We start from the raw sequence: 24,519 nt of genomic DNA, 5'->3' as shown, positions 1-24,519 counted from the left end.
ATGAGAACACGAAGCCCTTGCAGCAGGCTACCAATGGATTTTGTGTCCCAGTGCCTCAAAATGAAGCCAATACATTGTCAACACAGTTCAAATACACATTAGTTCTTGGGGCTCAATACAGCCTAAATGGATTGAAATGTCACCTGTGAAATGCAGGAATAAAACCAGACAGGTCCTTCTAGCCTAACCTATGCACCTACCAAACACTCCAGCCGTTTGCAGCCAACCCTGGTGACTAAACGCAGAGAAAAAGGTCTCTGCCACAGGCTCCCCGTGTGCAGAGCTCCTCGCTCTCCTTGTGCAAACCGCAAAGTGCCAAAGGCAGGGATGCGCCGCCCTCGCGCCCGCACAGCCCCTCGGGACTCACAGCAGCCACAGGCTCCTGCAGGGGTTGGGTGCAGGGGGAAGGAACACACGTCACAGGGGCAGGGTGCTCGCAGCAGCACCTTTGAGGAGCCTTTTACACCAATTTATTTCTATACAGGGTGGTTAAAAAAAAAAAAAATAGAAGCCCCTATTGGTTGTTCATACAGAAGTCTGGGATTCTATAGGCTTTGGGTGGGTGACTGATTTTAAAACCCAACAATACATGCTTTTTCCCTTGCCTTCTCATTCTCTTCCAAGTCAGCCTCCATGATCCAAAGAAACTAACAAGTAACACACAAGACTAGCAGTCATGTGGACCAATTTAAAAAAAAAAAAAAAAGAGGAAGAAGAATTGAAGACGAAGAGAAAGGGAAAAACAAACGAAGATTGAAAATAAAAATTCGCCAGGATAATGCGTTTTATAAACACAGAGATAGAAACAGTTACAGCAAGGACAGAGCGGGCCAGGGGTGGGGAATAGATATTTATATATATATATATATATATATAAATTCAAGGGGCCTTCAGTTTATTCTTGTTGGCTCCCCCTTCTCATTAGATTGGTCTCTCTGTAGGGATCTTCATCCCCTTCTCTCCACTGTCCACCTTTTGGGGATTCTCTCCCATGACCAGGGTCCAGAAGAGGCCACCACTGCCATGTGAGTCCAGCCCGTCTTGGCAAGAGGGAGCCTGGGAGAACACTCTGGCAGGAGATGAGGAGAAGCTAGCCTTTCCCTGCCTCCTGCCAGCTCCTTGAAAAGACTGGTCTATTCCTCCTCCTCTTCCTCCTCCTCCTCTTTCCCTTTGGGAAACTGGGGGCAGGACAGGTATGTGAGTGTCAGAACGGCTGTCCTTCCGCCTTTTAGGAAAGGGAATAGAGAGAAGGGTGATGATTATTTTGGCAGTCTCTTACCCTCCCTCCAGTTGCTTTTTGGTTTGTTGTTGATGCCTGCAGGCTTTTTTGAGGAGGTGAGGGGAAAAGCAGGAGGGAGAGGAGGAGGAGTACAAGCTGCTAGGATATCATCCACAACAGGCAGGAAGAGCAGTGAGCAGGAACCCACATTCCTACGGGGCCATCGTGCTGCTCAGACAGCTGGGAGAGAGAGGCAGCAGCCAGTTCAGACAGACTCCTCTCTATTGCTCTCCACCAGGGGAGGAGAAAGAATGCAATACTCCACAGCCCTTGGGCAGTGTAGGCACCTGTCCGTCCCAGAAAACATGCCTCACCTCTCCCCCCTCCACTGGTCTCACCTTCCACTGGGGAGAAGGTTTCTCCCATCCAGTCCTTGGGGCAGGACGAGCGACCCCTCCTCCCTTTCACAAGCAGGAGGGACAGGAATGGATATTTCTCTCTTAGACACTCAAGGCAATCCTCAAAGAACCCCATCCAGCTGTGAACCCTGCCACATTCTTCTGTGGCCTGCTAAAAACACGTGTCCAAGCCCCTGTACATACAAGGGCCGTCTCTCCATCCCATCCACCATGCGTGCCTCAACACGCAACCCCGCTTCGTACACATCCTACAGTGAGAGAGAAGGCAAAACCGGGGCCTTTCTTTGGGTTTCAAAGGAGGGGCTCTTGCATGAGGAAGTGATCCCAGCACAGGAAAGGGGCTCTTGCACAAGGAAGCATCCTCCTACCAGGCAGGCTGTTGCACAGAAGGAGCACCCCCTTGAGACAGGCTGTTGTTCAAGGGGCTGCCATGAACAGGGTTACACGGCCAGAAGAGGCTGTTGCAGGAGGAGAGGCCGGAAACTGTTGCACGAGGAGGGCCGCTGCACAAGCGGTGCCCCTGGCACAGGCTATGCACAAGAGGCGTTCTGCTCCCTGGGTTGAGGTCTCTCTAGGAGCTGGAGAGGTGCTCCACTTGGATGGCGCTGGTGCTGACAGTGAGGCAGATGTCCTTGTGATGCTCTGAAGTCTTGTAAGGAGTCAGGTCAAAGGAGCACTGGGGGGGAGGGTTGGGTTGGTTAGTGTCTCCAGAAGGGCCCCCTGCTGCCCCCCCGCCCTGCGGCTGGAAGTGCTGCTGCTGCTGCGAGGCCTGGGCTTGTGCCTGAACCACCTGCTGCTGTGGGTCAGGGATGTTGTGTTTCCGCATGTGCTTCATCAGGTACGTCTCCTGCAATGGGAAGAACCGTGTGAGAGGAGGGGACGACGCTCGCAAAGCCAAAGCCAACAGGGAGGGACATGGCAACTCAGGGGACTGCTCCCGTTGGATCTAGAGGAGCCACTCCCTGGGAAGTCTGTCCACTTCTGCTACCCCCCAGGGCAGCAAACACTCACCGAGGTGTAGGCCCGGCTGCAGATGGAGCAGGTGTAGACCTTGGCGTGTTTCACCGTGTGTGTAGCCAGGTGTACCTCCAACGAGGCAGCATCCGTGTACGCACGGTGGCAGTTGTGGCACTTGAAAGGTTTGTCTTTGTTGTGCTGCCGTCTGTGGGACTGGGGGGCGGCAGCAGCGGGGAGGAAAGAGAAAGCAAAGCATGAGGAAGTGAGTATTAGTACTGGAGACAGCTTTACCTTGGCTTACCCCTTCCAGCCAGGCCCCAAGCTCCCAGTTGCTCAGGAAGGTACACCTGGCTCCCAGCGTAGGGACAGAACTTCCCCCTGCAGCCCACCACACCTTCCCCACACACACCCTTTCTTCTCAGGCATACTGTGCATATGAAGAGTAGAGACTCTTAATGCTCCACAACCCCCATCTTCTTTCCATGTTTCCATGCAACTCTCAGTCTTTTCCTGGTCTCTCCTTTCCTGCCCCCCTACACATCTGCTCCCTGCATCTAATACCTTCAGGGCAGGATTTGCTTTAACTGCTTGCAGGTGTTTACAGCTCTTTGCTATTTGGTACACTCTACAGTTCCCCTCCTCCAGGGTACTGCAACAGGACACACCACCTCTGCTTCCCTATATCCCTACCCTTATGCCCTCCATTTCATTGTAAAACAAACAAAAACCCATCCAGATACCCAGACTTTATTGAGTGTAACATTTTGCAGAAGTCTTGCCCCAGCTAAGTTAGAAAACTGCAAAACAGATGGGAGGAATTCATTAAGGTCTCACCGCTTTCAAGTCAAGTTAACAATTTTACAGGATGTGACTGTTTATGTGGCTTCTTTGGGCCACTAGTGCTACAAATCAGGAATCTTTTCCCCGCCCAGGGCTTCAATAACTTTCTGTATTCTTTTACTCTCCTCCCAGCTGCCCCACTTCTTCCATCTCCTCTATCACAGGCACCCATACCAACCACCACTGGCGAGCAGGACACACCCAGCCCCTTACCTGCAAGTTGGAAAGCTGGGTGAAAGCCTTTTCACACCCAGGGTGAGCACATTTGTAGGGTCGGTCCCCGGTGTGGATACTGTTGAGGAGGAAGAGCACAAATGGGAGGCAGTGAGCAGGAAGACAGGGCAGACTGCCAGGGCCTGCTGCTGCAAAGGGGATGATGTTGCTTCCAGATGCTGTTCTAGCTGGACAAAGGGAGCTCTGCCCAGCTCCTGTGTCCAGTTAGAAGTTGGAGAAGACAGGCAGTCAAGCAGATTTCAGAGAGTGACTAGGACTGAGGAGCAAGAGCTTATGAAGGCCTGGACAGCTCAGAAATGTGTTGGGAAGGGGTCTGGAGTCCAGGCTCCCTGCTCCAAGCTCAGGAGTCCCAAATGACCAAGAGGAGTCTGTTCTCTTGCTTCCACAGTACCAAGAAAGCAGCTCTGTTCCTTCTCAGGGTAGACACTCCAGCACTTTTCCTTTTAAGTAACAGGCTGAGTTTACCTACAGTGTTAATCTGTCCCTGTCCCCCTGCAATGCCAGGAGCAGCTTCCACACACTCAGTCCAACCCCCAGGTGCCAGGCTGGGATCCCCTACAGCCAATGCCTCTCTCTCTATCGCTCTCTCTCTCTGTGCCGCCCACGGTGCAAGACCAAGGATCCCCAGGGACAGCACGTGCCCACCTCAGCCCTGACGTGGTCAGTGTCTCCTGCGCAGCCTCCACTCCGTCCACTCTGGTGGGTCACCTCCTTCTGGGGGTGCAGCCGGCCGCATTCCCCGCCCGCCCCCCGCATGCTTGGCGCGCGTGCTCCAGAGGTGCATGCCGGCAGCGCGGGGGGACCAGGGCCAGGCCCCCAGCCTCCTCTGGCCCTTACCGTGTGTGCTGCTGCAGGTGGGAGAGCTGGCGGAAGGCCTTCTGGCAGTAGCGGCAGGTGTAGGGCTTGGCCCCCGAGTGGATGCGGAGGTGCTGGGCCAGGTAGGATGTGTTGGCGAAGCTCTTGGAGCAGTGAGGACACTTGTGCGGCTTGACAATCGCCGTGTGGAGCTTGGAGTGGATCCTGCCGAAGAGGAGGAGGAGCAGCAGCAGTTGGACATGACCGCCATCTGGCTAGTGCTGATGGAATGAGGGCACAAAGGGGGTGGGACAGCACCACGCTATCTGCTACATGAAGGAACTCCAAACACAGCATGAGCTCTCTTGGTCTCAAACTGTGCTCCGCTTGGATTCAAGAGACCATGGTCTGTCTGCACCGGGGAAGGATCCAGAGAGAGGAACTATAGAGCTTGGACTGAGGGGCATTGGCAGAGCTGTGTGTGGGAAGCCTACGGCTGAAATAGCAGGGGGGCTGCAAGCCTGGACTTGAGATGTTTGGCAGAACTACGCTGGGGTGACAGGGAACAGTCCTCCTATGGCCACTCTACTCTCACACTGACACAACCAGCCCTACCTCCTGTCAGAAAGCATCACTCCACTGCGAATGCCTCTCCGGCTGAGCAGTGCACCCAGCCCCTCACAGCCAGGGACCAATCTCATGTGCCAGATACCGCTACTGCCAGTCTGACGTGTACGAGACCTGACCAGCCTGTGAAAACCAGCCAGGTCTCCCCAGGCAGTTGCCCACTGAGGTGCTCACAGCATGCTGGGATGACAGCAACATGCAGTGCGGAGGGCCCCAGCCTCCTCTGGCCCTTACCGTGTGTGCTGCTGCAGGTGGGAGAGCTGGCGGAAGGCCTTCTGGCAGTAGCTGCACGTGTAGGGCTTGGCCCCTGAGTGGATGCGAATGTGCTGGGCCAGGTAGGAGCTGTTGGCGAAGCTCTTGGAGCAGTGAGGACACTTGTGTGGCTTTGTCTCCGTATGGGACTTGGAGTGGATCTGCATCTCCGACTTGGAGTAGAAGGTCAGCGAACACATCCGGCACCTGGGACCGGGGCGAGGGGAAGAGACAGCGTCACATGGGGGTAAGCCCCAGTATGGATCAGCTCTAACTGGATGGGATATTCCACCCTGAGTGAAGAAGGGGCGTTTTCCCACTCTGTGCTACTGGGGAGGTTTCACCTGGGACACTGCTTGGCTGCGAGTGCTCCAGTCCCAGGGGGACAAATTTAAGCTGGGAGCTGGTGTAACAGACCAAACAATACTTCACAGCCAGACAAGTAAAGGTGTTGGAAGAAAGCAACTGGCTTGCAAGAGAGACAGGGCAGCACTTTGGAAATTTTCTGACAGCAATCCTAAGGGGACAGGAATAATTCCCAGACAAAACCCCCACTTTGTTAATCTGTTATTTATTTCAGTCAAAAAAACCTTGGAAAACCTGGAAATCCCAGGTTATAGTTCATACTGTAGTTAATTCCATGTGCTATGAAGTCTGTGAGAGCGGTTATGGCCAAATCCACTTAACTCTGCTCCCATTTTTGGCAAAGACACTCAAATATTTAGGATACAAAATGCTGAGAATAACAGCAGTGCTGCTTTCTTAGCGGGTCTCACCAAGATACTCTGGATATCAAATGTGGTATTTCATTGGTCTAGTGGGCTTTCATCATTTCAGTCTTACTGATGTGATGTAAAATGTTTTGTCTGGGCGTTTGGATCCATCTGTTCCCATAATGATCAGAAGTGTATTTGTTAACACACAGACTCTTTGAACAAGAAGAAGCAGTTGGCATCACTCTGCTATGGATGCTGCTGTTAAAAACTGTTCCTCCACCACACCACCAGGCTGTTAAGAGAAGCTCATACTGTTTTACAATTCAAGATGTTAAAAGCTTTTGTGGTTGATAATTTGACAGAAAGATAGAAGCTGCATCCAAGTTACTGAACTTATTTCCCCCACCTCCCCAAAAATGTGTGTCAACCAAGGGGCTGAGTTAAGGTTTATCGGAATTTAGGCTTTTCATTTGCATTAAAGACAGAATTGAACCTCCACATGTAACTTCCAGGGTCACATTTGAGAGAAGAAATGCCATCCAGAGGAAGTCTGGTTAACATGAATTCAACCTTCACAGTGGTTTTGTCTGGGAATTTCCTGGAGTTTTATAGTGTTTACAAAACTGCTCAGCACCAGAAGTCTCTGCAGGTATTACAAGCCACAGAGAGCTGATCCTGCTCCTCCCCATATCCATCTCCTCTCAGGAGGATACTTCATTACATCTACTGTTGTGACTCTGTTGGAGCCAGAAGCTTTATGATGTGTGCAGTCTGATTAGAATATGTCATGTAAGCAGTATTTATCCAGCACCTACCTTAACTTCCACAGGCCCTTCCAAGCCACAGCTTGATTCCAAGCCACATAGCTGGAAGCCATGCCTCCCTAGCAAGTGCTCTAACACACACCTGTTGTAACATGTCCCTCCTCTCCACCTCTGCTCTTTTACATTCATTATCATCTCTAACGGTTGTTCCCACGTGTTCTACCTTCATCTTTCTCTTAATCCATTTTAATTGCAAGCCCTAACAGAACATGCAAACTAAGTGCATCCTTACATAAATCCCTCCTCACACACCAATCCCTTCTGGAATCAAGAAACAGAAGCAATTTGGCTGTTTATCCCTACATCTATTAAAGATAAAAGGAGTAAAAAGGAACATCAGCATCACCTTTTTTAAAAAAGTAGCTCTTGGTTTATAAACCAAACTATATCAAGTTGCAGTTTGCTCCAGACTTGCCAAAATGCTAGACTTGAATACAGCATATGTATTTTGCAGTAATCGTCATACTTAGAGGATGAGGACTGTGTATCCTTGAAAGCACCCACGTTAGAAGTAACTTTGAGGTGAATAGTGAACTGAAAAATTCCTTTGAGTCACCAAGTCCAGTTCCCTGCTAATGCAAGCAATTACAGCATAATCCCATGCTTGACTTTTAAGCAAGCTCCTTCTCAGCAGATGCTGACTTCCATTACTCTCAAATGAACCCCGTTCCACAACATCAGCCCTCTGAAAAGGAACCATTCAACTGAGAACAAGCTCCCAGTGTGATGCTGTGCTAATACGGTTCACCAAAACAAACGGGAATAGCAGGTATCCTTTTTGTATACAGGAGGGGAGCAACTGCTCTTGCCAACAGCATGCCTCATTCTGAAGTCCATGTCCTCAACAATTACTGAAAAACTCACACAAACTTAAAGAATGATGGCATGTGGAAAACTGGCTTTGCAGGAAAGATTCACTGACTCCAGTCAATCTAGGTTTGGAGTAAAGCTTAAAGATAACTTGGTCAATATCCAAATAAATCTACATAGGGAGAAAAACATCAGTTACTAGGGGCTTATTTTATGAACAAAAAAAGATTTAATGAGAAACAACAACTGACACCAGAAGTGAAAAAAAAGAGGAAACAGGCCTTTTCCAACCGTGAGAATAATGCATCTTTGGAACAACGCTCGGAGGCTACAACATGGTCTCAATCAACTGGCCCCTACAATCAATATTTTGAGAATCCAGCTACCTTTCTGAGAGAAATATCCTTCTAAGGGTTTTGCTCTAGTTTAATCTCTTCTGTGCTGTACACAGGACACTATATTTTAAATAGTCTGTTCTGTTCTGTTCTAAAAAATTAATGAACTTTACCATGCTATCAAGTCTAAGTAGTCCCATGCATTAAATCTATAGTGCCATAAAGCCATCTACTTTATCTTCTGTAACTTCTGTGCACCCTTTCCTTTATTTATTTTCTTTGCCAGCTATCTGCCTTCAGGTCAGAAATTCTCTACAATAAACTTCAATGAAGAGAAACAGACTGCATGTCCTTTTCTATCTTCAAAATAAAATTATAAAGAAGTTGTTTCAAAACCTTACTGGCACTTGTGTGACAATGATAAACCTGACTGTTAGAAAAAACATGCCTCAACAACAATAACAAAACCCCCCCAAAACTCCAACCCCCTTAAAACCCCCCAAATCAAAATAAAAACCCCAAACAAACAAACCAACCAACCAATCCCTGTTGTCTGAATTTAGCAGTTATAGACATTCTGATACTGTTTTTCAAACAACATTTAGAATGAAAATCTTGCAAGGACTCATTTTCTAATCATCTAATTAGCATCAACCCTGAGAGAGCAAGACTGTTATGCAGCATTAACAAATTCATGAGCCTTATGAGTTAAAAAAAGCCCTGGAATATAACAGAAAGCTGCATTTCAGAATTTTTTATTGTGTGGTATCAGGCTTTTTCAAGGGAACAAATGATCCATTTAATTAAGGGCTTCACATTCTGCCTCAGACAACATCAAATATTAAAGGGGAAGATGCAATCAGCCCTCTAGTGGGCAAATGTGGATTCAAAAAATTGTTAAATCTATATGGATAATGAGAACATCCCATCTGACAATTGCAGCATTTCAGTATTCTACTTCAGTGAAATTCTGGCTGGGGAGAGGAAAAGTAGGGAGTGCTCTTTGCTAAGCATGAATGAAACACTATATGAAGTAATTGATTTCTACCCCCCCTCTGTTTAATATCCATTTTTAATAGTCTCCCCACTGTGCTTCTAAACTACCCCTCCTTTGGCTGCATTCTTTCTGACAGCAAGTAACAGAAATGACTGCAGCATTCCCATTGACGGTGTGACACAACATCCCCTGCAGCTGCTTGTTATGGCTCTAGAAGTTCAGACAGCCTTGGAGAAAATATCCTTAATAACACAGAGGTTCATATCAACAGTTAAATTAGCACTCAGCCATATGCCAGAGATCAAAAATAACCCCTTCCAATGCTTACAATGCTTTCTTTTTATAGGAAATAAAGACATTCGGAAAATGTTCATGTTAGGCAGAGACACTCTGAAAAATCATGAAATGCCAGTAAAAGGTGGATGTGCAATTCTAATTCTACTCCCATATGAAAGTCATCACAATGAGTCATAAACAAAATGATGCTTATAGCAACTACACTACAACTCTGTGGCACACAGCGCTGTATTTTTTTCCACTTTTCATGGAATGTTCCGCCTCATTCATCAGATGCTGTTAGGAGATAAAATACCATCTGAAACACCAGCTCATAGTAAAAATTGCCTAACATGGATGAACAGCCTTTTTCAATCAAGTGCTTAATTAATCAGTATCACAGTAGTGAAAACTATGCAAGCTTTTACATGGCTCTGAGAATTCAAATTCCTAGTATCTACTGAGAGTAGACTTACAAGTTAGTTGAGTCCTTGCTCCTTCTGTTAGGCTACATATAGAAGTTAGACTATGAGTTTATTAAAATAAAAATCAAAACTGGAAGGTCTGAAGTTAAACTAGATTTAGGCTGTCAGAGTCAGCAGTTCATTTAGCAAGGAAGGAAATGTCCTGCCTTTGCAATGCAGAGTTAATGAAGTAACTAATGCAAGCATAGCATAATAATGGATGCACAGTTCATGATAAATGCTAACTTGACCCTCACATTCCCTCAGTTTTTTTTTTTTTTTAAGCTGAAGTTAAACACTTTCTTGTTAATATTTTGTAAGAGGCAGGGAAAGGAGACAAAACTAACATCCAAGATACAGAGGTACACTTGGGCAACACCTAAATAAAGCCAGCAAGTATGAAGATGCCAAATGAAGGCACAGGAATTGTACCTCTGTTTCCACACTGGCACACCCAGCATCAGCTCCTATTCAAAAGCCAACACTGTGCTTCCACTGAACAATTTACACTACTGGTGTGTGAAACAAATCTATCCACGATGGTCAGAGATCTTGGTCAACTTATTTCCACAGTCCTTCAGTTACCTGGTGGCTTGATATGGCTGCAGAAAAGCATAGTCTCATATACTGGCAAGGCAGAGAGTAGTTTTAAATGCTCTCATCATATGGCACTTTCCCAGTTCTCAGATTTCAGAACATCCCTGAATTTTGTCCATTTTTCCAAATGACCTTAAAAATACCTGACCCAGAATTTTGTGGTATTTCAGCATATTTCACAAGTTGCCTGTCTTCTTTTAATGACTCTATCATTTATGCTTTCAACAGTTGCACCTTAACCTTTTCTGTCATACTCTCGCACTGGGAGCTTTCATGATGTCACTTAATTCCTAAAAGTCTTTTTCACAGTCATTGCTTTCCAGGATACTGTTCCTCCCTTCTCCTTATCTTTAGATCAGAGACATTCAATAGTCTAACAAGACACTTCTGTCTGATAATGTTTCCCATTGTGTCCAAACATCTGGACCTCAATCCCTGGCTGCTGGAGACGTCACGCTGTCCCAAAAGGCTAAGTCTTCCATGGGACTGTATTAAAATATATTTTGTCTGAACAAACAACCACAGAAAGATCCCCTTTTTTTACAGCTATCCACCAGCATTGCTTTTATCTTTAGGTTATCAGCCATGACTTTCTATTGACCTACAAATCACTGAACATCAGGCCTAAGACACTGTCTGCCAATTTTTGAAATCAGTCACCATTAGCATAAAAGACCAACAAAACAATAAAACACAATAAGGTGCTTCCTAGTATGGTGATAACATGCAAGAGCTAAAATTAAAAGAATACAGAAGCCCCATTAGAAAGCACTAAGAAATTTGGAAACACCAGGATTAAGGTCATCCATGTCACCATAATTTGGCTCTGCAATGCAGGTGTGTTCTGATACAGCCTTATTGACTGTTTCCACAGAATTGCACTCTTATTTTGTTACACAGACATACTTAACAAGCAAATGTGGAGTTTTTTCTATCACCACTCTGGACAGCCATAAGCCTTGTCAACCGCATGCAATTCCAACCTCATGAAGCAGAATCACTCATCTCTTGCACCCACCACAAAAATATCAGTGCTCCGTAAGCACTCATCTATCCTCACAATGTCCCTGTTTATTTTTTGTAAGGGAAGGGAATCACAAAAGACAGAGTGAAACGCAGTAAGAGAGACATATTCACTAATTCCAAGTGGCCAAACTGATATCCGTGTCCCCTTTTTTTCCTTTGAAGGAAAATTCCTATCACATACATTCATATCACTGCTCCTATAGATGTCTATGGCACTGCTGTGAGATGCAACACTTCTGCAAAGCAAAGCAGGGGCTGACCCGTGACAGAGGACTATTCAGTGATACTTGAGATTATGCTTTTGGGAACGCCAAATGTTAATTATTGCAGGGTAACTCTCTGTGGTCATTTGTAGCCTGAGACAAATGCAAATCCACTGAAGATTTGACCTAATTCATATTTGCACACACTTCAAGGCAAGATTATCTGTAGGGCTGTATGATACCACAGCAATCTGTGGCAGAGGCAAGTATAATCAGCAGTTCTTCATACCAGCAAATGCCTTCCCCAGATCATCCTCCTCAATTCCACAATCCCATGTCAATGCATTTTATTTTCTTTTGACAGAACATTCCTTTCAGGTTGAGCAAACATGCAGGACTCTGACAGGCTATCATGTACCAATAACTAACTAATCAAGGATGGTATCAAAGTGCATTGACTCAATAGGGCCAAATTAAGGTGTGATCAGGTAAGAGGCTCAAAAAATAGTTTTGAAGTTCCCTCTCTCCCAAGCTGAAATTGTAACTGTCCCACTTATTCCCTTGCACACACTCATTTCCATTGACAAGTAACATGCCAAAACTAGAATTTGTGACTGAAGAACTTCTCCTGTCAATTCCTTCTGTTTGGCACTATGAGGAACTGCCAAGGGAAAGCACATACATGCACACACACACAGTATCTCACCAGAAGGGAGAGAACTTACCATAACACAAGTTTTTAACTCATTATACTCTGAGGCATGTGGCCAATCTAATTGTCATTTTCTAACCTCCAAGCACTGCATTTATGTACAAAGCAAGGATTATGTGTACAAACTGCATGTGTATATGTAAATGTGCATGTGCAACTGTCTTCCTTAGAGTTCTGAGATTGTAAGCCAATTCCAACCAATCTGGAAAAGGGGTAAGGATCTTAAAAGTCAATACAAGTCTCAAAAATATGCAGCTGAGGAAAGAAGAGAGACTCTCTTGGAGTCCTCTGCTGAGGGAAAGGGCTAATAAGCTCACCCTTGATTAGACATCAGAGAATCCACACAGGAGAGAGCCGCTGGAAACCAGGCATCATTAGTTCCGCTGCTCACGGAACTACTTGTTAAAAAAAGCAAACAGAAATTCCAACGTGTGGCATCATACTGACACCCACGTTGGTCATCAGCAGTCTTAAAATCCATTGCACAGACCTCTGCCACTGCAGCTAAGATGATAAATGACAGCAACAATTCTTTGTCACCTTTTTCTAGCCTAAGAGGGAGATGAGGTTCTTTGCCAGAGGAGGTCACATTCTTGTGCTGACATCAAAGACATGGCAAAATTTAGAAACACTGGGTTTAATATTTCTAGGCTTTGGAGGGAATGTGGTCAAACTTTCTGCCTGACACTTCAAACTTAATTCCCCCTTTGCCCTTAGCCTTCTAGCCCAGAGCAATCCCCTCTCCTGCACCAAAGCCCAGACCCAAGCTTTTTACCCATGTACCCCAGCCTCTCGATCCTCTACTGCAGGGGCTCTTCCCTATTTCATTCCCTCAATTACCTAACATGTATCTCCTCTCCCCCATGCTTCTGTTTGTTGGTCTACATCCCATACTCTTGTCCCTCTCTGTTCTGCCATTTTCAGGTATCTCATTTTCCAGCACCTAGAAGGTCTGGTTCTTTCCTCCTCCCCTCAGTCTTGGCCATTTACAGCTTATTCCTGTGCTAGCTCTCCCATCTCTCCTTTGCAAAGAGGCTCCCCATCACATCTTCTGCTGCATTCCCTAGTTTGTAGGCTCTTGTCTTTTCTCTCCTCCTTTCTAATTCCCATCTCAACCAAGTTTCCAGATTTACTCAACACAAACAGCTCCAGTCCCTGCACATATCTCATTCTCACCCCTACCACATTTGAACCAGCAGTGTCTTCTCACGCCTTGCTTTTGTGCCCATCAGAAGGGGAGGTTACTGTCCACACTGAGCACTAAAGATTCCTTCCAAAACAGAAGGAGGAGCAGCTGTGCCGAAAGGAAAAGCATACTTGGCCCTTCAGTGCAGCTCTATAAGATGCTTAGAGGTGCAGAGAGAGCAGATACATAGTCCAGCCTCACACAGAAACTGAAAGAAGTTAGGATGTGTTTGTCTCCTCTCTGTGGAGATGGGACTGTCTGTGCCTGGAGTTGTGCAAGCCTCAAGAAACAGCAAAGAGAATATAACCTTCACTTATTTCAACCACCAAACTATAAATCATCTCAGAGCATGCTCAACAGATTTTTTCTAAGCTCAAAACAGGCCAAATTCAACAATAGTTTCACAGACATATGTGGCTTACAAAAGCCATAGCCACCACATTACAAATCGATTCAAAACTATGGGAAGTTCACCAAACAGCAATGCTAAATCCAGTACAGGTCAGAAAAAACAGGCTCAAAACAAGGCATGTCTCAGAAGATGCCCACCTGCTGTATTCAAACCACTGGTTCCCCCTGTGTAGATAATTTGCTTCCTAATGAGGGTTTCCATCCAGGTTCCTCACCTTCTACAGCTCAATTTACTAAGGCTTCTGTTCACTTTTGCACCCTGGATTCATCTCAGAAGTTTCCTATGTCCCTCAGCTGCTTATTGTCTCCCAACCTCCCTGCTGTTCCCCAGTGAAAGCAGGGAAACCTCAAAACTAGAAGTGGAGAAGACAGAGGTTGTTGATTACACTATGACAGCAAGGCCCTTCTCAAGCCTACAATCTTTCTGTTGGTATCCGAGGCTCCAGAGCACAGCTTGCAAAACCATTCCAGACTATGAACTGGTATTCATCCTAGATTTTCCATAATACCAGAACCTAGCAATGCCTATACTGAGCTCTCTTCCTCTTCCAAAGAAACTACTTAGAGAACTGTCAAGAAAAAGAGAACTGATGATCTGGCCCAGAGCAGCTGAACGACTTCATCAGTCTTGTCCACTGATCACACCACACCACAGACTCCTAAAAGTGCTCATGTACAGGCACCACACCAGGACTAAACAACAATCCTACTGTATCCATGACCTGCTTGCTACCTTTTCCTCAGCACCTTTTAAAGCACTGGGATTCACAGTGCCAGCACCTTTCTAGAAAGACTCTTGATGCTGATTTCATTTTCCAAAGAAAAAGCAAGTTCTACAAAGATGTCAGGGAAGATTAACAAAGAGCTGACGATGAATCCAGACACGACTGAAGTGACATTACTCATAAAGGAAAATCCTTCACAGGACTGGGTTAGATGCTGTCCCCTGCAGGTGCAAGCACTCTTCCAGTAGCACAACGCAAAGCACCAAGGACTCTGCCAGACTAATCCTAAGGACAGACATCGAAGAGCTGTAAGTATTGCCATCGTTAGCAAAAACCTCACACCTTTTCTTACAGAAAAACCCCTAGTCGTAAAGATTCTTGCACCACTTCCACAGCAGCCTACTAATTCACTTCTAGAGATGATACAGCAGCACAACAGCTGCCATTTGCTGGAGAAAGCATCTCTACATTTAGTAGAGAATGGGATGAGCTGCAATATATGTATCAAGGTTTGTGCTTCAACTCCTTCCACATCTGCCTAGCTATGCTGCTCATTCAAGGCCTTACTCTGTCTTTATCACCACAGTAGGAGTCAGGAATTACCAATATTAGCTACCAGCCCAGACACTCAAGACAAGAGAGCTCACAGCGCTCAAAAAGAAAGCTTAAAAATATAATTAAATTTGACAAAATAATCCCAGACTTTAGGAATGGGGTATTAAAAAAAAAAAATCACACTAATCAATATAGTACAACTCCTTCCAGGAATCCGAGTAGATTATTCTCAGCGTCTCATCATGGGAATCAGTGAAATCATACAAACGTAGTCATATGAATGCCACAACCAACTCCTCCTCCAGCCTGAGAAAGAAGCAGGAGTAGATGAACCTCACCCACAGTCTTAATTTAGCTAGCATATGTCTGCATACTGTAGTGACGGGAACTACTGAAATCATCCTCTAGAATACAGAAGGATCCCAGTATTCCTCAAAGTTTTAACTTGCGAGTCTATTCATATGCATATTACAGAGAAACGATTTTACTATGTTTCACAAAGGTTTTCTCTCCCACAGCTCCAAGAGAAGATAACGCTTTCCTGTGTTTTTCCAACAATCATTTTTAGTTCCAAACTTGCAAATGAAATGCATCATCCAAAGAGCAGATCTCAAGGAGGGCAGAAGCACTCCTTGGTGGTCTTCAATAAATCTCAATTTAGCTCTCTCACACCTTAGCACTGCTCAGAGGGAAGGCCTGCTTGGGATGGGGGCTGGAGGAAGAGGTACCACACTCGGACTAAACATAAAGAAATCTTAAAAATAAAGAAATTACATGTCCTCACATATATACTCATCTGTTTTTTCCCTGCAAAGCCTTTTTCATGAGCTGTTACACAGACTATGCGTGTTCATAAAGTTTCTGCTGAGTCACTCCACCTGGTCCTGGGCATTTTTTTTCCAAACTTACAAGTAAACAAGGAGCTATAATTAAAGCCCTGGTTCAGCTTTAATTCTAGTGTTCACTGCCAATTGTGTCCCCTGTAAATACATATTTAACAACCTAATTAGCAACCCAGACTGTAAGCAGCTTGAGTAGTGTGGAACTGTGGCTATGGCCCAAAATAAATGGTGGGATTACAAATAGCAAGCTACCTAACACTCCCACCCTTCCTCACCATACGCTGATTATATTTTCAAAGTGGAAGAACTGGGACATTGGCTAAGATAAAAAGGCTGATCCAAGCTCTAGTTTTGTACCCATTTAACCATGTTGATTAAATATGTAAGTATTTAAAAAATGCTATAGTTAAAAGTGAAAAAATGCCTGAGGTGGGTGCACAGATTCTGTGTAGATGCCTTCATATTCCTATGGCTTAATTCCAGAAAGATAACTCAATCTGTACCAAAACAAAGAGTATCTAGGATGATAAAGAGAAAACTGTTTGAGATGGGATCCTGGGCACATTGCAGGGAAGTGAGAAGACCTAGGGACCATCTTCTGTTTCTGTTTCAATTTGGGTACTACTTTGCTTCTTATTTATCTTAATCATCCATCAGAAACACCTATCACTGAATCACCCATAAGTGCTCCTGCTTCCCACTGAAGACAGACCATCACATTTATTCCCTACCACTTTCTGCTCTGTCTGGTTCCCACCTTTTCTGAAACACCCACACTGTTTATCCTCTGGTTCAAGTATCCCCTCCTAGCTTATCTCTCCCCTCCCCATCACTCGTAAACTCAAGCCACATCCCTCCAAACTCAGAAACCCAACCTCAGGGCTCAGAACTCTCCTCCCTCTTATCTGACACACTTAGGGTTCAGAAACACCCTTATATTTAATTCAGAAAGACCATTTTTTTTCCTTGTTTTGTTTGGAGTGCTGAAATAGGAGGAGATCACATGGGGCAAAACACACAGGAGCAAACACTATCACCACAGTTCACTTCCTGCTCTATGTGTCTCCAGTTTGTAGTCTTTACACTGGACAGACTGGAGTCCTAACTGAGGAGCACCCAGGTACACCAGGGCTCTCAGCTACACCAAAAGTGCTCCAGCTGCACCAGACAGCACTGCACTCTGCAGTGCACCAGCCATACTACCTGGCTGTGCCATCAAGGATATAGTTTAGCCTCCATAACATCCTGGTCATTAACTAACCTAGTAACATTAACAACTATATATTCAGGAAATCAAGACTGTCCACTAAAAGGAAATCCTTAGTTTTGGGTCAACCCATCAGTAAATATTCCTGACCAGAAAGAAAACTCAACTCTTTCTGCAGCTCTAAGGTTCTCTACTCAGGGACTTTCTAGGAACAAGGCAGAGATCTTCTCTTCCCCACGTAACCCTCTGAAGGGTTAAATACACCCCCATCCCCATGCAATGTTACAGTAAAGGTTTAACCCCACTCCCCACCTGTATGTCTTGCCATCCTTGTGCTGGTCCTCATCATCCTCGTTCGTCAGCACAAAGGGGTCACTCATCTCTGGCAGCCCTGACTCCTGCAATCGTTTCTTCTTCCGGCCCCGGGGTGGTTTGGGGGCAACTCCCCCACCCCCGCCACCCCCTCCACCTTCAGTGAGGGTGGTTGTCCCTTTCTTGGACAGGTCTGGAACCACCTGCAGGGCTGCCTGGGAGCCAGGGGGTAGCGCAGAGACAATCATGGGAGCTGAGATGGGAAAGGTTTGGGCAGAGGCGGCTGTGGTCACCAGAGAACCTGACGGGGAAGTTATCACCAGACCAGGACCTGCGAACAAAGGAAGGTGCAGGAAGTCAGTTATTACATCTCTAATTATGCTCAACCTCCTTATCCGACAGAAGCACCTACTTTTGACTACAACACAAGCAGAAGGGTAGCTTCCCCTCCCAAGGCATTCCCAGTCTCCACTGCTGGAAGTCAAACTTCCATAAAGAGGGTGGACGCATGGGGTGCCTAGAGATTCACAGTGAAACCATGCCAAGGCAGTCCACACTATCAGTAAGGCTAGGAATAATCTACAGGCCCATAAGGATTCGCCAGGAGCTCGTGTTTCCCCATCCCAAAGTCCCCTTTGTACGTTGCTGAAGCCTTCGGAGTGCCCTACCTGCTGTCATGAGCCCAGCAGACTGCACTGGTACCACAGTGATGTTCTGAGTCACAGGGGCTTGGCTGTGTGGTGTCAGCTGCTCTGGCTTGGTGTCCGAGTCCATGGAGATACCAGTGGGCAGGGCCACAGAGGTGGGGACCGTCAGCAAGGCAGGGTAGTGGGGGGGAGCCAGGCTGCAGCCCTTCTCTGTGGGCAGTAGCTGCTCCTTCATCTTGTTAATAAACATGGTGTTCTCAATCTAAACAGGGGGGAAGGACAGGTTTGAGCATACCCTGGCACAGCTTTGCCCAGCATTTGGCTGAGCAAGAAGTGCAACAGAAGCACTCATCATGCATAAACTTCTAACAGGAAGCAGGACCAACGTAACAGAGGTTGGAACATCTTACCTGTCCCGAGACGGTGGGCACTGCTGGCCAGAAGTACGGGGAGGAGTTGAAATGAGATTCTTCCATCCTAGCTGGGCACAGGGGGCAGGAAGAAGGGGGGAGGGAAGAGGAATGGAGGATAAGGAAGACAGACACACACACACACAAAAAACCCATTAAACCCAAGAGACTCCAACATGGAACTGACTCAGTCTACTGCTGTGACAGTTCCTTAATCTCCCCTGTCTTTCTTGAGCAACTTCTCCCCCCTTTTGAGCTATCTGCCCAAATAAAAAAAAAATTATTTTCAGTGGAAAATGCTATTCCCATGGGCTTGGGTCCATCTGAAATGCCTCTGTCCTGGTAGTCCTCCATGCAAAGAACAGGACTGACTAGAAACCCAGAACACATCCAAATTTTCCCAATTATCATCCACCCAAGTACATGGCATAAATGAAGTCTGTGCATCTGCAACCAGGCAAATACAGATGAAAACTGTTTATCAGCATCACAGACAGTGTGACCCCACAAGCAGTGAAAATTTTGGACTTTGCCTGTCCCTCCACCCCAGCTCAACACTAAGGACCCAGATGCAGCAAAGGGACATTAGCATTATGTTACACAGGAAGAAAGACAGGCAGAGAGAGGGAAATAGACTTGCCCAAGATAACAGACAGCCACAGCAGACCAAGAAGTCAAACTTAGGGCTCCTAACTTCCTGCTGCCCACCCCAGCCCCACTCTTGAAATAAACACAGAAATATCACTCAGTATGCCTGCTTTCCTAAGCAGTAGGAAAATAACCTGATTCCCCTGCTCCTGAGATACCCTATTTAAGCAAGATCACGTCACGGCTCTCTATTGCCCATTTCCTTCCTATCTTTGGGACAAGATTCTGTAGGACTCTGTCCCCAGCCAAGTGCCCGCTGCTCCATCTCAACTCTCCATGCATTCAGAGGATCAGTTAGACACCAAAAGACAGTCTCCTGTTCTCTTTGGATACACCTGACTGAAGAAACACTTTCCTTTCTAATCCTTACATTCCTCTGTGTAATAGCATTAGTGAAGAAAATTTGTTACGCTTGCAAAACCGCTATTCAAAACCTACAGAAATTAACAAAACAGTAATTTCTGAATCAGAAGATACATCTATTCCTAGACAAATATGGCAAAAGGGGTAGGTAAAAACTATGCTCAGAATACATCTGGCAGAGAGCGCAACCACTGTAGGTCTCTCCTGCAGCTGCCTGCAAACTGTCCCAGTCCTATTCCTGTTATGGTCTGTCAGTGGCCTAATTAATTAAACAGGATTTTTTCTGAAGGGTCTATCTCAATAAGCAGGGAAGCTCAGAGGCATGCCCCCAGTAGCACGAAACACCTACATTACATAAGTATATCAGGACAGAATACACACATGTGGAATTGCTGTGCGTGAGCCAAAATGCAAAGATAATTTTCCTCTATGTGGAGAAGCAGTATTTAAATGAGCCAAATTACCCGATAATTTTGGTTTTATGAATTGCTCATGCAACAGCAAGGCCAAGTATTCCTGCCTCACTCACTCACTGCAAATCAACCAATAAACACACTTAAGGATAAATTATTTACCTTACGTTGGTGGCATGCAGTCAGACTGCTCACTGCCTGACTGAATTACTCTGGATTTACACTGCTGTGATTCAATCAGAGGCTGATGGGGCAAGACTCTTACCTTCCTTCCTCTGCTTTCTTTTCTGAGCCAAATTAATTATTAAGTACACAGCCCACAGCACAGCTCTATGCATGTAACGCCTAATTACACGACTTTTTTCTTCCACAGGGTGGGCACACATGAAGAGATAACACATCCTTCACAATTGAGCACCACCTGAATCAAGAAGGGTATTTTGTTTGGAATTTCCAAGTTTGGGGGGGTTTTTGCTTGGTTTTGTTTTTAAAATAAATAAGCCCTTATTTGCTTAGCTTCCACATTAAAACCACCAAAGTGGACCTGACTCTCCAAAAACATAAGGTCTCATATAATAATCAGATGCATTTCCCAAAGAAACTTTGTAGTTGTCCAAGACTCCCTTGGATGCAACTGCAAACTTCAGGAGTTAAACAGAAAAGTGCCAATTTAAGCAAAAATCTCACAACAGCTTTCTTATTTAAAGAGAACAAGTAATGAAAGGCAAGTCCATTTCCAGATTCCAAAATCCAGACTAGCAGAGGCCAGGACATTCAGTGTTTGCCTGCCTCCATCTAGTCTTCCACCAGAACTTCACAGAGAATCTAACTTTTGTTTGCTCCATTTACAAAGTGTGCAAGTCAAAATACGGCTCTTACTGATTCTTCAAAGGATGGCTACACTGATTTCATTAAACTCCCTTAGAATCCACCTCCCCATCCAAAAATCTTCACACTTGAGCGTATTATCAGGCCTCAAACTTCTGGCTTGAAAGGCTGGAGTGTGATGGAGTTATAAGAATGTGGAGGAAAAGGAGAAATGGTGTAAAAGTTGAAGCTTTCATGCAATTTAACTAGCAAGCCAGTCTTCCAAAGGCAGAAAACAAAGGTAAGATTCCTCCACCAACCTACTGTCCTAGTACCCACAGCTGTCCCTCCCCTACCCCATTTTTAGGCTAAAAGGGTATTTTGAAAACATGCACCCCTATTGGCAGCCCCCACTTAGACGCTGCTCACACTTACTTTACCAGAACTCTGCACGTAACCCTTCCAATTGCTCTATAACTACCAGACATGGGCTGGAGCTTCAACCCTGTACCACAGCACGTTCCCACTGCAGTGCCTTCATCATCCCAGCTTCCACAAACAGGCCAGAGATGGGACCTTCTTCCTATTCACCAGTCTAGTATCAGACAGATGTCAACGTACCCTCCTGATATAAACCAAAAACACTTTCTATGTACAGGCCACAAAGGTACATACACCAAATAAACAACCGAGTGAACCAGAGAACTCACAAGGGACAAGGGATCTGGAGTTTAGATCTCACAAGAGTACTTCACAGAATCATATACTTAACATGCTGGATTTATACTTCTTGGCAGGTCATCACTTTAATCATAAACAGACAGATAAAAGCATGTGCAAGTACACGGTGAGGTAGAGGCTGTGTTTCTGGAAGGCACAATCAAGGTTGGATATGCAGGTATTTATTCAGAGGTTGACTTTTAACACGGTTTTCTTTATTCTCCAGATGCCTGGCTTTTATTTCCTATTCGGCACGGAGCTTTCAGTCAACAAAAGGTCCTGAGTGTAATACTCGGGAACAATTTGCACTGTTGTTTTATGTCTGCCCAAGATCTTTGTTCAATCACAAGGAGCTTTTAGGCTTAATTGCTGCAAAATACTAAGGATGCTGAAAGCCACACAGGCTGTTAGATCAAAAGCAAAAATGCTTCCACGGAATTCATAAGCACCAAAAAGTTCAAATGCTGCTACACCTTTAGAATAAGTGCATTTGAACACACATCAGGAATATCCCGAATGTACCGGACAAAGTCCTGGATCCCAAACCCGCATGTCAGAGATAGAACTTTGGTGCCGTTCCCCGACACTTGTGTAGCCTCCACCCCGACCGGGCGAGCCTCTGTTGGAACAGGTGCCTGGAAGAGGGCATATCCTGCCCCTCAGTTCCTTCCAGGCGGTCAATCCCTTCTCCCGCACCCTGGAGCTCAAATGCCTTCAAGCCCCCAATTCCGGGACCCGCGGCCCATCCCATCTCCTCCCACACCGCGGCAGCCCCCGGGGCGGGGGGGGGGGGGGGGGGGTCACTCACGCAGCTCCGGGAGCTCCTTACCCCTCTCACTCTCCCTCCTCTTGCATTTCTCCTCCTTCCAGGGCCGGCTCTGCAAACAAACCGCCTCGGTTACCGGGGCGCCCGGGGCCCCGCATGGCAGCGGGCGGCGCTCCGCGGGGCCCGCGGGCCGGGGCACCCCGGGCATGTGCCGGGCAGGCGCTCCTCGCAGGGCCCGGACCCACCTCCCCCCGCGACGGCCGAGGGCGGGGCCGGCCCGGAGCGCGGCTCCCCCGCGGCGGAGCTCCCGACACCGGGACAGACGGGCGGACGGACAGACAGACAGACAGCCCGCCCTCCTCCATTTCCGCTTCCGGATCGCCCCGGCCCCGGAAGTCCCGCTGCCCGGCCCCCTGCCTGCGGCCCCGCCGCCCCGCGCATTACCGGGCTCCCCCCCAGCGGCGGCCCCAGCCCGGCTCCGGCGGCGGCGGCGGCGGCCTCCTCACCGGAAAGGCAGCGGGGAGGAGCTTCCGGGTCAGGGGGCGGGGCGCGCCACGGCGCTTCCGGGTCGCCGAGAGGAGCGGAACGGCGTCATCAGCGGTTTCGCTTGAAAACGGGGCGGCGGAGCGGCGGCGGCGGTCGGGGGCAGGCTCCCCTGGTCGGGGGCACCGGCGAGGTCGCCGCGGCCGGAGGTCGGGGGTGGGGGTCGGGCGCGCGCGCGCTTACCGGAAGCGCGGAGGGCGCCGGCGCGCGGGGAAGCCCGGGCTGGCGGAAGGGCGGAAGTGGCTGTGGCGGGCGGGGGGCGGGCGGGCGCGCGGCGTCCCCGAGCCCGGCCGGCAGGGCCGCTTCCGGCCTCGCGGCGTCACGTGACGTGAGCGGGCGGGGGAGAGAGGCTGGCGCCCTCATGAATATTCATGACCTTCCGTGAATAATTCGGCCGCCGGCTCCGGGTCAGCGCGGGATGGGGCTGGGGCGGCGGAGCGGTCCCGAGCGCTGTGCCTGCCAGCGCCTGGGACGGTCCCGCCCCGCCGGGATGATCCCGAGGAGTTGTCCCAAAGTTTGGCTGCGAGCGCCTGGGACGGTCCCAGCCTGCGCTGGCTCGGGCGCTTTCTGGCACGCTGTTAAGCATGTTTGTCCTGCTAACCCAACAGAGGGGACTGCCCGCAAGCTGGTTCCGTGCCAGATGGGCAAAACTGGACCATCTCATTCCCTGTCGGGAACAGGAGGGCAAGGCCAAGCGTGGAGGGGAACAGGGCAGCCCTCTTCCCGCAGTGGGCAGCCGGAGGCTCCACGTAACCTCACCCAAATAGCAATTGTTGTTGTATTCGTAAGCGCTCACAACTTGACCCCAGAGGGGGCTGCAGCTCACCCTCGTTCTCAGTCATTGAGAATGCAGTTTCACAGATTCAGCCCACCCAAGTTTTGTCTGGCAGCCTCCCGCTGCCTCCCGTGCGCTGGCACTGCCGGGCGCGTTGCCGTGCAGCGGGAGAAGCAGCAGGCAGTCACTCCCGTGAGCCTCGGGCACCGTGCGGGAGAAGGCAGGAGGCTGTTCCTGCAGGAAACATCCCGGAGCCGCTCCACCAGATCGCTAAGCCGGGCTGGCTGGTCACCCCCACGCCAAACTGCAGACACCCCACCAAATCAGCGCGCCGCGGTGGCTCTGCTCTGCCTTAGACACTTCAGGTGGAAAAGGACTTTAGGATAAGATACGCTTCGTTCCGCTACTCGTAGCAGGGTTAACTTTGGCGCTGGGCCCACCTCCCAGGTCAGGTTAGGTTACCTTCCTCACCTGTGGTGTTGCGCACCGGGCGTTTGGCTGAGCTGTTTCAGTGCTCTGACTTGAGAGAAATCTCTTTTTTTAATTGTTGCATGAGTTTGCTGCCAGCTTGGCATGCTGGAACAGCTTTCCAGAGCCAGCATGAGTAAGAGGGTGGGACCAGGGAGAGCACAAGTACAGCAGCCAGCGGTTAGATTGGCTCGGGCGATCGTGCAACCGCAACATCCGGAGCAGTGGGCACAGGGAAATCTCCCGGCGGCTGCAGCCACAGCGGCCGCCTGTCCCCAGAACGTGCTGGGGTATTGGTCATCCCAGGCGGCACAAAACTTCGTCGTGGGGGGAGTCAGGATTAGCTCTACGTTCTTCAGCAGGAGTCACATGAAGGCAATTGTTGATTTATTTAAATAAAAGGAGTTGGCAGCCTAAT

At 47.7% G+C, this 24,519-nt stretch overlaps 1 protein-coding gene across 14 annotated transcripts; it reads right to left on the bottom strand.

Moving 5' to 3' along the window:
- Positions 1-431: 431 nt before the first annotated feature.
- On the bottom strand, positions 432-23,094 carry ZNF384 (zinc finger protein 384). Of its 14 annotated transcripts, none has more exons than XM_069018626.1 (11): positions 23,042-23,094; positions 22,379-22,427; positions 21,265-21,454; positions 18,599-18,665; positions 18,210-18,450; positions 17,542-17,872; positions 5,326-5,550; positions 4,507-4,689; positions 3,649-3,727; positions 2,650-2,808; positions 432-2,485 (listed from the first exon to the last, which is right to left on the bottom strand). In XM_069018626.1, exons 3-11 carry the CDS (start codon positions 21,315-21,317, stop codon positions 2,210-2,212), a joined length of 1,614 nt encoding a protein of 537 aa, XP_068874727.1. In that variant the 5' UTR covers positions 21,318-21,454; positions 22,379-22,427; positions 23,042-23,094; the 3' UTR covers positions 432-2,209. The 14 variants fall into 14 exon arrangements, with proteins under 14 accessions (XP_068874727.1, XP_068874719.1, XP_068874763.1 ...); XM_069018618.1 differs by lacking the exon at positions 23,042-23,094 and adding an exon at positions 22,822-23,012; XM_069018662.1 differs by lacking the exon at positions 23,042-23,094 and adding an exon at positions 22,760-22,833 and having other exon boundaries at positions 18,599-18,669.
- Between the last annotated feature and the right edge of the window lie 1,425 nt (positions 23,095-24,519).

The sequence above is a fragment of the Aphelocoma coerulescens genome, chromosome 1, assembly GCF_041296385.1.
Source record: "Aphelocoma coerulescens isolate FSJ_1873_10779 chromosome 1, UR_Acoe_1.0, whole genome shotgun sequence".
NCBI classification, from domain to species: Eukaryota; Metazoa; Chordata; class Aves; order Passeriformes; family Corvidae; genus Aphelocoma; species Aphelocoma coerulescens.
Note: the sequence above shows the minus strand (reverse complement) of the source record. Positions and strands in the feature narration are given on the sequence as shown.

Bases quoted from the DNA above. Each gene is read 5' to 3' on its own strand.
- ZNF384 (XM_069018603.1), bottom strand. From the start codon at position 22,680: ATGGAGGAGGGCGGGCTGTCTGTCTGTCTGTCCGTCCGCCCGTCTGTC. The intron at 4,690-5,325 runs GTAAGGGCCAGA...CCTCTTCGGCAG, and splicing joins CACCTGCAGCAGCACACACG to GATCCACTCCAAGCTCCACA. The intron at 2,809-3,648 runs GTAAGGGGCTGG...GCCGCCCCCCAG, and splicing joins CCCAGCTTTCCAACTTGCAG to TCCCACAGACGGCAGCACAA.